Source organism: Lingula anatina, chromosome 5, assembly GCF_051362555.1.
Source record: "Lingula anatina isolate TDL-2025a chromosome 5, LinAna3.0, whole genome shotgun sequence".
In the NCBI taxonomy this organism is placed as follows: Eukaryota; Metazoa; Brachiopoda; class Lingulata; order Lingulida; family Lingulidae; genus Lingula; species Lingula anatina.
The window spans coordinates 7,504,874-7,520,673 of NC_141771.1; the positions used below are offsets into that span (position 1 = coordinate 7,504,874).

A 15,800-nucleotide genomic window follows, 5' to 3' on the forward strand; every position below is an offset into this window, starting at 1 on the left:
ATGTTGATTATTGCATATGAGGTCCATGTTATTTGTGAAATTCAATTTATTTTATTAAACCGCTGACACTCCGTCTTGCATACTTTTATTAAACTGAGGTAAACAATGCCCGTTACCTTTACAAGTCCTATCTTAATCATCCATCTACCTGGAACTTCCTTTACCTCTTAATTAGAGGGTTAAATGGCATTCAATTTGTCTTGTTTGTATCGAACGCACTCTCTATCTAAGCTTTACTCCAGTTATCTCAGGTAAAAATCTACCTGTGCGTTAGTTACAAAGCGCAGCTCCCGTAGACCTGGGGGTACTAGATAAAATCTGAACACCAGGTTTATCGAGGAGCTAGAGAAAGAAAGGAAGAATTTTTCCTGCACAACATCATAGGAATTTTAACACGGACTTGATCCAGCTTAGACCTCCAAACTAACAGGGTGACATAGGCAATTTTCACAAACAAATCATAAAACTATATTTCAGTTAACCGCCTTTAAAATAAATATACCGTTCTGGGTAAATTAAAATAGTTATTAAATCGCAAGAATATTTTTGACTTAAATGATGATTTTATTATTAATGGAAATTAAGCTACTATATGAGGTACATTTGCTGTGATTACGCTGTCCTTCTTGTTTTGCGTAAGTCTACATTTTGCTGTATGTGCTTGTAATCTTTTTAAATATGTGCGTACAATTTTTGCAGGTCTGGTTACCCCCCTGTTATGTGATGAGAGTATTAATTTGGCAATTAGTTCCTTAGCTTATTTGAATAGAATTGCAGTGTAAAATTTTCAACAAGATGTTGGCGAAATAGCCCATTACTCTTTGTAGGTATTTCCCCCGTCAAAGTTTGTCTAAAATTATCTTTCAATCTTTACTCTTTCAAAGACAGTATAAAGTTACCTGACATATTTTCGTGTAAACTTAATGACAAGCCAAGTGTCTCCAGTTCATTCCGTACTCAATTTTACCCAAGCAAATTTTTTTCTTGAGTAGATCTTTATAGCACGTTGTTATAAGCTTACAAATTTGCAAAAAAAAAAAAAAAATTGCGTACTGACGCAGAATTTGCGTTTCAAGTTATAAAATAATCAATCTTTTAAATTATTTAATATTTCAGATGAAATAATCTTCAGAAACAAATCCTCAAAGCATAAACGAATTAGGATAACGAACCATTTTATTATAGCAGTTCCCATTTTTTCTTTAATATAACGCTCTTTTTCCTGTTTTTCCTCAACACGTTTTCTTCCACGGAAGCTTCAAGATACCCTGAGAGCAATTTCTTTTATTAATGTTCGCGACCGTGTTTGAACTTCATTGTTTAAGTATTGATATTTAACGTCATTTACAAATACCAATGAAATAACCCCATGAAATAAATGAGATATATTGAAAAATATGAAAGCCCACCAAGACGAGTTTCATACCTGTTATTACCTGGCTTGGGAATTGCAGCGGGGAATAATTAACAGGTTTGTTGTAAACGAGCTTTTGGTCAACTACAATGCATTTAAAATGCATCAGTAATCAGTAGGTTTGCCAACTGATGACAGTTAATCTGAAAGACTACCAGCTCTTGATATGATCTAAACCACCTGAGGTGACCATGATCTAGAGCATCGCAACTATTGTCACCGAAGTTAGTAAGTAAGTCACAGAAGACCGTCACAGACAAAGAAAGATTGTCAACGAGAGCTGCAATTTTGGTGAATCCCACGGCAACACACCGAGGCATAACGAAAATTCCTCAACTCCGTTCAACACAACTTTCCTTAACTTCTCCTTCTGTATGCACCTGCAGCTCAGTTGAGTCTCATAGACCTTTATCGTGATTGTCGTCACAGTACCACGTGACCCAGATCTGTTGCTTCATTTTTGCATATTGAGGTGAGGTTTACTAAAACGCTTTTTTTTCTACTAATAGATTGTTTTTATAATTTTTAAATGGCGGGTATCGATTAAAACATACCTCTAGTGTATAGATTGAGTGCTGTATCTTCAAAATTCGAGAAATGGATTTTTACATAAACATTGTCCTTTAATGAAATATGTCCGAATTGAAATTCACCAGTAAGTGTCTGTGAGGAACATTTATTAGCCTTTTCTGTTTCATAAAAGTATTGATAACTTTTAAGACAGTATCAAGGATGGATTTCAGTCCCTGTCAACCTGCAAAAAGGGGAAAGGGGGCAAAAGTGAAAAATTATACAAAATGCCCCACACTGCATTTCATTATCCTAAACCTTTTTACTTGGTAGACTAACTGAGTCCGCCTGCATAGCAGTGGGTATAATGATCTCCTGTAAGTTAATATTCATTTTTCATATGTATATATTATTAATGTTATTCGGTTTATAGTCTACACGAAAGGCAGAAAATGAATAAAAGATGCCTCACGTTTATCACTGGCCTGTTGTCGTAAGGGTGGTCATGCGGATTTACACGTGTTACACTTGTTATTTCTTTATCTTGAATATTATATAATTATGACACACGCTCGAAAACAAGCATAAGATGAGTTGTGTAATTTATTGAGAATTAATTCCGCGTTTTTATTTCAAGTATAAGAGTCGACCTAATATATCACATCAGCACGTGGTTTATTCAACTGGCCCCGGTATGCCCCGTTTAATTCTGTTTACTAAAAGTTTTAACAAGGCCTCCATCTCTAGGCGGCTTTTTTCATACCTACCAACAATAGTGCGAAACAATGCCATAAATTTTGTAGGGTACAGGTAAATTAGAATAAAGCATCAGTGCTTGAATGCATATAAACATAGCTAGAGGCGTTCTTGCTCCAGGACTAGATGTAGACTGCAGAAAATGCGTTTTTATGAGATGTATGAACAGAATTGTCCACAGAGTTCACTTAACGCAGACGCACATAGGGTGTGCACGGTGTTTAACTGCATTATTCAAGCTCTAGAATCGTGTTACTTGTTTTATGACTATTTGTTTCTGTGTCAGTCTTAGGAAAAACCTCAGTTTGTCAACGTTGGTATCACCGTCCATCTTTCAGACACTTCTCATGTAAGTGATATGAAATACACAGTTCGTTGTATTCATAAATTCAACTGCTGACCAACAAACAATGTCTAACTTTCTTTGAACTGAACACGGATACCGGATAAAAGCACTACCGTCCTAAAGGTAAATGTATAAATTGGAACAACAGACTGGATGAGTAACTTTGACGCATCAAAAGTGTAGTAAAACTACGTCCGCATCGACGTGGCATTACCATAACAGTAATACCAGAACTGGGAGCATAGATGAGACAGTTTGAAAGTTCAGACAATAACACAACTTGTGCTGCGCATTTGAAGCAGTGCTGTTGGGACATTGTGTTAGGTGTGACGGGAAAATAAGCAATTGTGTCAAGTTGAACTGGCTGGGACACTTCTCAAAGCGGGATAAGATGAGTTATTACATGACCTCTGGTTCCAGGGTCTTTTTCCACTACAACAGACGTTACAGAGTAGGCGTGTATTGCAAAACAATCTGTCTGTTTCTTTTAGCCTTCTTCTCCGTTCATTTTTACCTCTTTAAAAGCATGATGAACCAGGAGAATGTAAGCCGCGAGAAGTTCAGGATGGAGAGAGATGTTGGGCAAAGACTTGTAATAAACATGAAACAATTGTCAAGTGCTGCCATAAAAACTCCAAACGAGCCCTTTCTGGACATGTCAAACGATTCCCGTTACACGACTTCTTCTGGCACCATTTTAGGTTCGGCTGTTTTGACATTGGCTAGTCAAAAATCCACCAATGGGGATTTCACAGAATTTACCCAAGCGACGTCGACTCAAATACTTTCAAAAGAGTTACCGTCGCCACTACAATGGGACAGAATAAAAATGTTGAAAAGTAGTGGGTTCTATTCTTTCAACGCAACATCCAGCGATCTCAAACCTCTGAACAGACCCGTGCCGGACACAAGACCAGACGCGTGCAAGAAAGTCTATTACGACATTGATCGTCTGCTGAACGTCAGCGTCATCATCCCAAGTCACAACGAGGCTTGGTCGACGCTACTCAGGACATTTCACTCGGTGCTCAAGCGCACTCCAATACAACTCCTGGTAGAGATACTGATAATAGATGATGCGAGCACGTATCCATATTTACGCCAGCCACTGACGGACTATATCAGCAAGTTTCCGAAGGTGAAACTAGTGAGGATGCCAGAGAGGGTAGGACTGATCCGCGCCCGTCTCCATGGGGCAAAGTTGGCTCGTGGAAGCGTGCTGTTCTTCATGGATTCCCATACTGAAGTAAACCACGGCTGGATAGAGCCTGTTCTGGCCAGAATACAGGCCAAGAGGGATGCAGTGATAATCCCGACCATAGACATTATCAATTGGCAAACTTTCAGGTACACGTCCTCAAGGGGGATATTCCACGGGTACTTCAACTGGGACCTGATATTTGCATGGAAGAGAATCCCGGAGTCCGTTTTAAAAACGACTAAGTCCCCAATCGACCCCATCCCAACGCCGGCCATGGTAGGATGTGCCTATGGTATCGACAGGAAATATTTCTTCGAGCTCGGAGCGTATGACGAAGCGATGGAAATATGGGGTGGAGAAAACGTGGAGCATTCTCTCCGAATATGGATGTGCGGGGGTTCCCTCGAGACGCTCCCGTGTTCACGTGTTGGGCACGTGTTCAAACCCAAACTCCCGTACTCCTTTGCCGGTGATAACCCAATAAAAGTGATCATGCGAAATATGATTCGTGTCGCCGAGGTTTGGATGGACGAATACAAAGACATCTACTACGCCACGTTCACTGGAGATCTTGAGCCAGTGGATCTAGGAGCCCTGGATGAACGAAAAGCCCTCAGACGGGCTTTAAAGTGTAAGTCCTTTGATTGGTACTTGAAAACTGTCATGTCAGATGTCCCAGTACCTGTCAAAGGTGACCAGCAATTCGGGCATCTCTTGCACTACTGGTCAGATGATCTGTGTGTCCAATGCAATGGTCAAGGGGTGGATTTCACCATGACCGATTGTTCCGACCAACCAGCCAGTGCAAAAGGTTTTCATATCAACAAAATGGGTAAATTCATGTTTTACAGCATGTGCTTTTCCGTGAATAAACACGGAAAGCTTCATTTAGGACAATCATGTAATGAGTCAGATTCCGATTGGGTGTATGACGACTACCTTATCAAGAACACTGCACGAAATCTTTGCCTGACCCACCGCAGCCACCACGGTATATTCTTAGAGCAATGTAACTACCTTGACAAAGCCCAGAAATGGTCGTTTAAGTATAATTTTGACTGGCGCCCAAGGCCGTCTATAGAGAAAGTGGTGAAGTCATTTATGACCAAACCCTCAAGTGCTGTTCATTTTGGTCAACTAAAGAACATTGGCAGTGGAAATTGCCTGTGGTCGTCAAAAGGGGAAAGACCGTTAATAAAACACTGTAAAGGACAGCCTCTTTACGACCATATTATACACCTGGACAAGGACGGGACACTACGATTTAGAAATGTGTGTTTAATGATTCTTAAAGTTGATTCTAAACGATATTTCCACGCCATCATGGCGGATGCTACTAATAATACTGGCTGCACTGTTCTGAAGAGTGAGAACTCCCACTGTGTCGCAACTAACGCAATATCACAATGCACAACTCAGCTCGTTCATGTTGAATCCAGACTCTGCCTTCAAGAGAGCGTGGATGTCAACCACATCACTTTGGCTCCTTGCCAAAAAGAGTTCAAGTTTCAGATGTGGGAATTCCGCCATCAACTCAAACATGACAATAGAAACTTGAACAGCATCTAGTTTTTTAAAAAAAATATTTCAAAAATGTGACAGCTTTAACAACCGGATATGCTGGGGCATTTGAGATTAGGCCTATGGTGCACTTTTTTTTATTTTGTAATAATACTATTTATCGCAGCATGAAAATTTAGCAGGCCTTTTTTTTTTGTACAATACCTAAATCAGCCAGATAACTGTGTTGATACTCAATATAAGTGTAATTAATGGTTGACCTTTTTAATGCGGTTGAACTCTTTGATCTCCAGGCATTTCATGGTAATAGGCCCCTATTGATGAATATTTTTATATTGGCCCCGCTCACCGACACGTAAAGATTATAAATATAAACGTAACAACTGTGAACGAAAGCGTATAGTCGACATTACAAGATATTTACATATCTGATTCTTGTAGTAGTATAACAAAATTATGGATTCTTTTTTTTCTTCTCCCCAACCTGTCATTTCGCTTGATGAATACTTCATAATGTCTCACGCACATCCGCCTTCCATAATCTTGGTGAATTAGGCAAAATAGGATGGATGAAGGGTTCACATTTTTACGTTCCCGCATCGGTACTCCCCAACGTCGTTACACCCATTGGCAAAATTATGATATAACCTGCATCAGTTCTCCCCGGCGCCATTATTACTCCCTCATCGGTTTTTGTATAACGTTTTGAAAAATTGGTAGGGCTGTGATGATGCGGATTTGTAACAGTACTGAGAAGTTTTGTAAGCAGGTGCTTCAATTGTTATTTGGAACAACTAAAGCAATTTGTCGCACCACGGTTTGACTTGGCTAGCTCATTGCCGTGGATGAGACGAATCACATCTACCGCATTCATATACATGATGACACGTACGCATTCCGTATATGAATGCGGTGGATGTAACAAATCACATCTACCGCACTCACATACATTACGACACGTGCGCATTCCGTATCACATGCACTGGGTTCTCCTTTTCTACTCTGACGAATGAGATGATGGTTGAGGATATAAGATTTCATAGTGGATCGTAATTAACGAAGAGTGGATAATAACAAATGAAAAACGGAATTTGAATAGTGATAGGCATAATATTTAATGCAACTGGCAAAAAAAAAAAAAAAAAAAAAAAAAAAAAACGTTTGACAGGTAGCCTATATACATGTATTAACAATAAGATCATAAAAGATTTAAACATTATGTGATGTCAGCAAGACAACTGCCAAATGTAGCTCATGTGCAAATAGTTTCTCTTCAAAAGAAGAAAGGTTGTCAAATTCCATCACTGTTAGCAAATACACTTACCTGATAAGATGTAATAAAATTCTTTGCTGTTTTGTCAAATCTAGGACCTAAATCGCGTTAGCATAAACTGAAACAATTACCAATCTAGATAGAATAAAGATGTTTTAGGAAAACAATACTGTTTTCTTAGTGCAATTCGACGTCAGAAAAAGGGGGGTTCATTTGTGTTGTTTATAGGGTATAAGAAAAAATGGAAATCTGGATCGAATGAAGACGTTTAAATTTAGATGTTTATTAGGTTTGTCCTCAGTGGTAGTTCACACCAAACAATAATGAGATATTTCAATGTTTCATTTCTAGATGAAAGAAAAAAAGGAAATTTCCCGTTTTCGGATCGAAGAAAAAAAGGAGTAAATGATTTTTTTTCATACAGTGCGAAAGTATAAAACACAACATTTATTATAGACACCGACCTTCTCTGTGAATGGTGTCTGTATAAAATTTGTAAAATATCTACAAATCGGAATAAGAAAAATAGGCGATTAATAGAATTTTTATTTGTGTTCATATTTTCATTAAATGGGGAGAAATTCAATCTTAGGTGACAGAAGAGAATACATGTAGTTACTACTGTAGGTGCTAAGTGATAACCATGTTGTCGAACACTGTATCCATAGAAGAGGGTTATAGGCCTACAGATCAGTCCTCCAACACTGGTCCTTAAGTAGGAAGCAACGGAGATAATGATGTGATTTTTTCTTCAGTCAACAGTTAATATTGAGTTTTTACCTCCAGTACTAAGTATGGAAAAGAAAGCAACGGAGAGCTTTTACATGTATATACACGTATATGTATAAAGCACAGCAGTATGTCATTATCAAAGCTGCACAATTACACCGATAACGGCTACAAGTCGAAGAAATGTATAAATATTGATAAAAATGAAGATACTTATAAGGCTGAAAATCACGGCGTAGTTACTGTTAAGTGACGAAGGAAGACTCAATTCGATACTTTTCGCACCAAGTCAAAAGTATCAAAAGAGACGACATTTTAAAAAGGGCGATAAGGCTGTTTTCTCGCTGTTAAAATGACATCAAAGCTGCGACTCATTTCTATCGTTTACGTTCGTCACACCTTGGAGCACGTTGTACAAATTGAGCGTTGTACAAACAACACGGCGGTGGAATTCTCGGCCCGCGCACCTGCGTGGAACCAGAGAGGTGGGGAGAGAAATAGAAATGCACGGCTATTATCGCTAAGTTGTTAGCGTTCATTAACTTTGCACAAGATTCCCTCGTCTGTTCTGTGTATTTAGTGTTCCAGAGAGAGAGAGAGAGAGTGAGAGATGAACTTATAAATAACAAGAGTGGGTATCTCGTCAGAAAAAAGAGAAAGCTGTAAATCCCTATTCAATAACACATTTCACTAGTGGTGTAACCTGTTTTAGCAAATTTGTCAAGATTTGGAATTCTAAAGCATAGCTATACAATTAACAACAATGATTTTTTCAATAGTAATTGAAAAACTTAATTATATATAATGTTCTATTTAGAAATGCGTAGAATATAAAAATACGAAAATATTAAGCGAGATTCTTTCGGAAAGAGGAAAAAGGAGAGAAAGAAATAAGAAAAACCAAGATTTATGGTATTTTTTCTTCGTCGGTGCAGTTCAGTCGCTGGGAATAGCTCAGCAACACCTGGGGTAAACAGAAGTAAAGATAGCGGACTAATTGCCGGAATACACACACACACTAGCAATATCTGCGATTCCGGGATCGTGCAGGTGTTCGGAGACCAGGTCAAATTTCTTCTCAAATTCCCCCAAATCTCAGCAAGCCCAAACAACTCAATGCACCGTGAATCATTAATTAAACACGCACTGATTTGACCCCCTTTTCACACCGATGAATCCGTGTCCTTTGTCTTATGTCTTATATATTTCCTATTTTTTTATTTGATTGAACTTGTTTATCCAGTTGTTAATATAGTGGATAAATGAAGGTACCTGTGTGTGTGTGTTGTATTGCTAAATTAATTTTATTCGCAATTTACAAAAGCTGAAATGTCCTTAAGATGTTGGACAGAAGAAGAAGAGGAAGAGAGAAAGAGAGAGAGAGAGAGAGATGCCCTGTATGACCAAATCCCAAAAACAGCCGTGTTAATATTTTATCATAAAAATGTTTGACACAGACCATTCAATATCTTCATTTAACCAGTCACTTACATAGACACTTCCCAATCTTTCCACCCATCGCTAACATAATCGAATGACGTAATCTTCCTATTCGGTAATCTAGCTTGCGGTTATTCGGAAATTGAACAAAATAATCGGTTATCTTCACAACATAATGGACCAGTGATCAACGTAGTTTGCAACAACAACAATGTCGCAACCCAAACTCAACCCACGCAGCGTCGTTGTTTGACACACCGCCGCTCCAAGCCGCGGGACGCTGTTTACGTCGCTAATAACTTAACGTGATTAACACTACCGTGTTGGTAGACAATGACGTAACGTGTGCTATCTGCCCTCGCTGACTCTTGATGACACAGAGATTTAGTGCAAAAATTTTAACGTACGCTATGAAGGGATGCCGAATAACTTGAACTACATTGAGATCATAAGTGAAAAAATACATATTTGCAGGACAAGCAAATAATTTTTAATGAAAACAGAAACTCCTTTTTGTTGTTTTAAAGCATAAATCATTTGTTTAATTTATGGAATTAGCAAATAATGATCGTCATGTGCCCTTTGTGACCGCAACATCCCAAGATCAAAATTCTTGATACGGGGGAATAAAAACATAGATATAAAAATATCTGTAGAATCAAAACGACCAGTACGCCACGCGTTCTTGTTGACCGAAATGTTCGGTACGGATATTATAAGTTATATAATTTTTCAGATTAATTCAGTGGTGATATTGTAAGCAGTTTGTCTGATTCAAACAAAAGTTACATGACCATGAGTGTCCCTGTTGACACCTAGTTTAGACGAAGAGTACAAATTATATTGCAGCATTACACTTATTCATAAATATTCTCAAAACATGTAAAACAAGAAACTGGCCGGAGTTTGATTTGACACCAAGAAAAAAATCTTTAAAAATTTTTATGTATAGGACATTATATATACATATTTTTTTAACCATATATTACAGTACCCTCTACCAGGGCCACAGATTTATTATCACTCGATGTATATGTTCACAAATATGTCTCTGGCTATTCATGACAATTTTTTCTACTGTCCGCCGAGAATTTTTGTTTAGAATTAATGTCAATACTCAGCTGTTCTCCAGAACAGAGTGGAATTACGGCAAGAAATGTATCGGACTACGTGTACCACATACGTACTTCTCTAGAATATGGTTTAGTAATTTGTATTTCTGATATAGGAACTCCTTGACAGCAAAGCGTAACGACCTCGTAGATGTTTCTACATACGGTGCACTTTCAACAGAAACATTCACCATTTTAAACCCCCAAACCATCACACCCAGCTGGTATTTTTGGGACTATAAAGTAATTACTATTACCGGTGGCAAAAATATAAGAGAGTTCGTTTGACATTCTCGTCAGGGGAAAAAACCTTGAGATTCAAATTTCACAGTTTTTCTGTTTTAATGGGGAAAACATACTCTTGTTTAGAGTTGATGGCAGGGTTCCGAAATGCAGTGAGTTTTGACGTGTGGCTTACGCAACTTTCGTTTCAAAATCCTCGCACTTTACAAAGGTGGTCTTGACGTTAAGACCGAAAATGTTTAGTCTCCTTTGCGACAGGACAAATTACATTTTTTAAATGTAAAAATCAAAGGGCTGAAACTGAAATTCCCGTTTCACACACACAGTCATACACACACACTGACAGTTACACACACACACACACACACACACACACACTAAAAAGCAGAAAATAGTAAAAAGAGTAAATTAAAATTTGCCTCTTTTATGCGGTCTACGACCGATAATTCCTTATTTAAATGGGACTAAAATTCTGATCTTATTGTTATCACCAACTATTTATTTCTCCTTTTGAGAGTTCTATTGTGTTACAAAAATGGAAATGACGGTTATGAAATAAATGAGTCATACTACCTCCGAGATCGACGTAATTAACATGAAGCAGAATACAATAGTTTTCTACTTGTCATCAGCTATTACTGAAGTATTTCTTGACAGCTAAACGATTTACAGGACTGTCAACTCAAAATGTTTATGGAGGCCGAAATGGGGGGGGGGGGGTAAGTTTTTATTTCACCAGTGAGCGACACCAATGGCAATGTAAAATCATGTTGCATGATGGAACTAGACTATACACCGACCAAGTTAGGTCGTTTTTTTTTTTTTTTTTTTTTTTTTTTTTTTTTTTTTTTTTTTTTTTTTTCACCAAAAGGTATCAAGTCATCTTTCTCATATTAACGAAAAGATAATAATTTCATATGATTGATTTCGGCTTTTTTTTCCTCAGGTGATTTTCTATTAATATTGATAAAATCATTACACACAACATCTTGTGAATTCGGAAAACTATATTATTGACAGTCTTGGTGTTAAGAAAGTTGCCCTTGATAGTCTATGATAAGAGAAGTTAAACACAGTAAAACAGCTGTTTCTGGTACGAAATAATCGAAACCGATTATTTATATAAAATAGATTTTCTGATTCTTTCATGCTTAATAAACTTGATTTCGATGTGCTCTGCGGTAAGGGAAAAAGTAGAGATAGGAATTGAAAATTAAGGGGTTCTTTAGTTTAGATTCCCGATGAATTCCTGACATAGCAGTGACGGGTAAAGTTCACTTGATTGTTATTATTTGTGTTTTTTATCCCATTGTTTTTAAAATGGAACGCGACACCTGAAGTGCACGGGGTCTTTGTACTGAGGGACAAATATCGCTATAAATTACCAAATGTGAAATTCCCGTTACATTTCATATTCTTAAACAATGTGGGTGGAATAAGAAAGTTAGTGTATAGATATTGTTCATATCACCTTACTTTGACGAGGAACAATGGGTAAGCGTTGGTCTTATTTGATTTTTCCTTTTGCTTTTGTAATAGCAGAGCCATTAATATTATATGATTATACTATTTATTTTTTTCTGTATTTTTTTTTAATTGATCAGTAGTCTAGTCACGTAGACCTATTCACAATAAACAAATAAAACATCGTGAATAAAACTTAAGTAGAAGTTAAAGCCAGGTCATTTTATGCTGTAGGGATCTTATAATCGGTCTTTGCTTTTATCCGATTATTTCTCCAACTATAGGGTGCAGCATTATATTATTATTATTTTTTTTTAAGGAATGAACACCAATTTGCCCCCCAAATTTTTTTTAATGATTCAAATAATTCACTATGACCATTCTGTTTATCCGGTTTATTTATTTATCATCTCTTCTTTTTATTTATTTATCTTTTGATAATTCGTCATTCTCAATATGCAATGTCATATAACCATTATAATAATATCTGAGACTTTTGATATAACATCTTTAATGTTGTCAGACCTAGTACTATAAAAAAATTGCTACATGTTCTATGCTGTTAATACCAGGCGTGCCAAGTACTCTTAGTACTGAAGCAACAAAAAATTCAGGTTGCGCTTTTTTAATGATCAAAGCAGGTTGGAATTAACGAAGCGGATAAAAGCAAAAAGCCACCAACTCATTCATCATTTTTCTCGAGCAGTTCTTCCTGATTAGAGTTGATGGAGGAACATTTTGGGCGGAGATTTCTTCCATCATAAAGCAGGCGTCATACTTGAACGTTATGACACGTTCTGCCCCGCATGACAATGACTCAAGTTGGGTGCATTTCCATATATCTAGACAGTACAATGTACATTTAGTTTGAGTTAGATGACACTGGATAAAATAAGGCCTTTTATTTGCTTCCAACTGCGCCGCGATCAAGCTTTTTTTTCTATCTCTCTCTTTCTCTCTTCCCCGACATTACACCAAGAAAAGAAAGGAAAATAAAGAAATAAATAAGAAATAAAAACTTGATGCTCTCCAACAATTCCCCAGTATATGTTCTTTTTCGAGTGAAATACACCGATTGCACTCACGTAAAGGTTACCTCCAGCAGGAGTCATAAAACACAATTGTTCACTCTCTTTCCCTTGGAAACTGGAAGGCAATAACAGCGGATGAATATCCTGCATCGCCGGAAGTTCTTCCGACAATGTCATCGTTATTTCTTGTGCAGGATCACAACACTACTAAAGAGGTCAACTTTTTAGTGGTTTGGTTGAAGAAAAAGGCCACTGGAGTCTGTCTAGTGGCGTGACTCCTGTCTATTTCTCTGTAATTACCTATAACATATATTGTTATATATTGCCCGTGTTAAAGAGAGTCAACAGTACTCAAGATGAATCCGTACAAAAATGATTTAAGCTAGGTATTTTGATAATTTCTATATTTCTATGACTTTATTTTAAATGCCAGGTAACGGAAATCGGCGTACTCTTGTAACCAAAACCATTGGGTATTAAATCAAAAGGAATAACATCAAATTAAAAACTGAAAAATAGTTCACTTCTGTTAATCAGTATAACGGTGTCCAATATTTTTGGTAATTACAGATCGTAGCTTTATCACAAACTTCCCATAAGAGCCGGTTTAAGCAAAATATGCTTTAAGGTTTCAAGTTACACAATATATATTTTTTCAAATGCTTTCAGAAATATATTCTTTTTAATTTTGGGTGCCGGTCAGCTTTGTTAAAGAAACACTTTGGAGATAAGATCTGATGTCGGAAAACATTGCTTCTTAAAACAAATTCACTGCGCTTACAACGTTTTAAATGTTCATAATTTCAATCCTTGCAAACAGCTGCAGCGTTTTTTTCGTCTGTAAAATGATATCTTTGATTGCCCTGCTTATAAAAATACTTTTCAAAACTGGTAGTGTTTTAGCCTTAAAAATTCGACAGTTTTGCCTTTAATGCGTGACTTGTGTAGAGACAACATATGTGCCCAGTGTCTGACTACATTCTGACTACAGGATGCGCTAGTAGTCTGTTGCACAAAATTATTGTATCGGTACCTGTATCAGTGAATAAATTTTGTATACTATTTTAGAGGACCCTGATATTTAGAGGGGGCGCGGTGTCGTATTGGGGTTACCGTGAAGTGTAGCCACTTTATGGGAAATTTACGACATACTTCTTCGTATCTTCCCAACTTAAATGCCACACCCAATTACTGTCATTTCAAGAGCTAACAACGGGTAAAGCATGTCTTCCGTTCGTTGCACTAGATTTCACCAGAGTTTTCGTATTTTGCCGAGACGATTTATTGCTGTATTACTAATAGGACGAGTCGTTATTAATAATGTCAATTTCGCTGAAAATCACTGTGGTCTCCCGCATTTCCGATTTTTATCACAGTAACTGCAACCTAGCAATGGACGACCCAAAGCATCTCGCCATGAAAAAACTTGCTCGATACTTATTTCAGATATTAAAAATTGCATTACGACATAAGCAGTACAATGCTATCACAGCGTGACTTGCGATGCGAACTTACGATTCACAAATGTCAAGTCAACTTCTGCTTGTGGGGTGATTTTTTCTCATTTTTTAAACATTAGGTCCCATTTTTACACATACATTATCACATAATAATCAGGACAATGTTATGTTTTATATTGCACCAGACAGACGGCGGCCAAGTCAATAACTCTCCAATGTCATAAGCAACTTTTCGCTTGTAAACTTTCATATGTTTCAAAATAACTTGCTCCTTAATACGACAATGTTATAGTTCCTAACTCAGCGTGGTATCCGGCATATCTTCTTTGCCGGGCAACATTGCTCTGTACGTGCTCCGGGCACCTGTGGATTCGCCACTCCAACTGATTCAAACTTCAAGCACTGCATTGCGTATGGGCCATATCAAGGCCCCATATTACAGATATTGCTTTTGTCCAAGATTTGTCCTTATTTTTTTTTTTAAACGAAAGACGGTTGTGGAAAATTCAGATGTTTTATTTACCCTGAGACACAGCGTAAAAGGTACATCAGCGTGTCTTTTTTAGAATGTTTATAGTGTTTTTGATTTATTCGAATTATTCTTCTTTAAATCTGTTATATGCGTTTTGTTTCGGGTTGCGTGCTCTTTAACATAATCATCACTTGCAGCAATAACGTGACTTGCGTTTGCTAAAGACATTGTTTACATCTAGCATTGCAAGATAAACTGAAAGTTATTAAACATCAAAGGATCAGGACTGTTACTTCCTTACTTCACTTCAGTAAAAAAAGTCGAAACTGAAAACAAAAATGTATTTGAACCCAGTAACCCCGAACCGGAGAATAGGTCAAAAGTGCTCAAGACATCTTCAAGATGAAACCTGAGCTTTTTGTTTATATTTAGATTGTTATGACTTTATGCATCGTTAGAATTTTTAAATTAAACGGCAATGCAGTAATGAACACGGCAGAATGAGGGTCCGCAAGAGAAGGCTTAGTTTACGAGGTAAAAACTAGTACATGTAATAGTAGTCAGTTTCCGAAGGGTAGTCTTCGAAGGACCAGGGTTAAAAAGGTCGGGTACACATCGAATAAAGGAAATACTCGTAGAAAGCCGTTATTTGAATGGGTCGTTTTCAAAAAAAAAAAAGAAAAAAGACAAAGTATACATGTAAAAGAACACGATTGGTTTGATTTTTGTCCTTTTTTGGTTGTTATCCGACGACGGTTTCGTTTCATGATGCAAATACCCGCGAACAACCTCCGGTCTGTTGCTGTGGGGTTCTAGCCTCGTAAGTAA

At 37.3% G+C, this 15,800-nt stretch overlaps 1 protein-coding gene across 1 annotated transcript; it reads left to right on the forward strand.

Annotated features, from left to right (window-relative positions):
* Positions 1–2,634: 2,634 nt before the first annotated feature.
* LOC147761571 (putative N-acetylgalactosaminyltransferase 9) lies at positions 2,635–6,879 on the forward strand. Its single transcript, XM_087014327.1, has one exon. The coding sequence runs from the start codon at positions 3,418–3,420 to the stop codon at positions 5,794–5,796; it is 2,379 nt and encodes a 792-aa protein (XP_086870453.1). The 5' UTR covers positions 2,635–3,417; the 3' UTR covers positions 5,797–6,879.
* Positions 6,880–15,800: the final 8,921 nt, after the last annotated feature.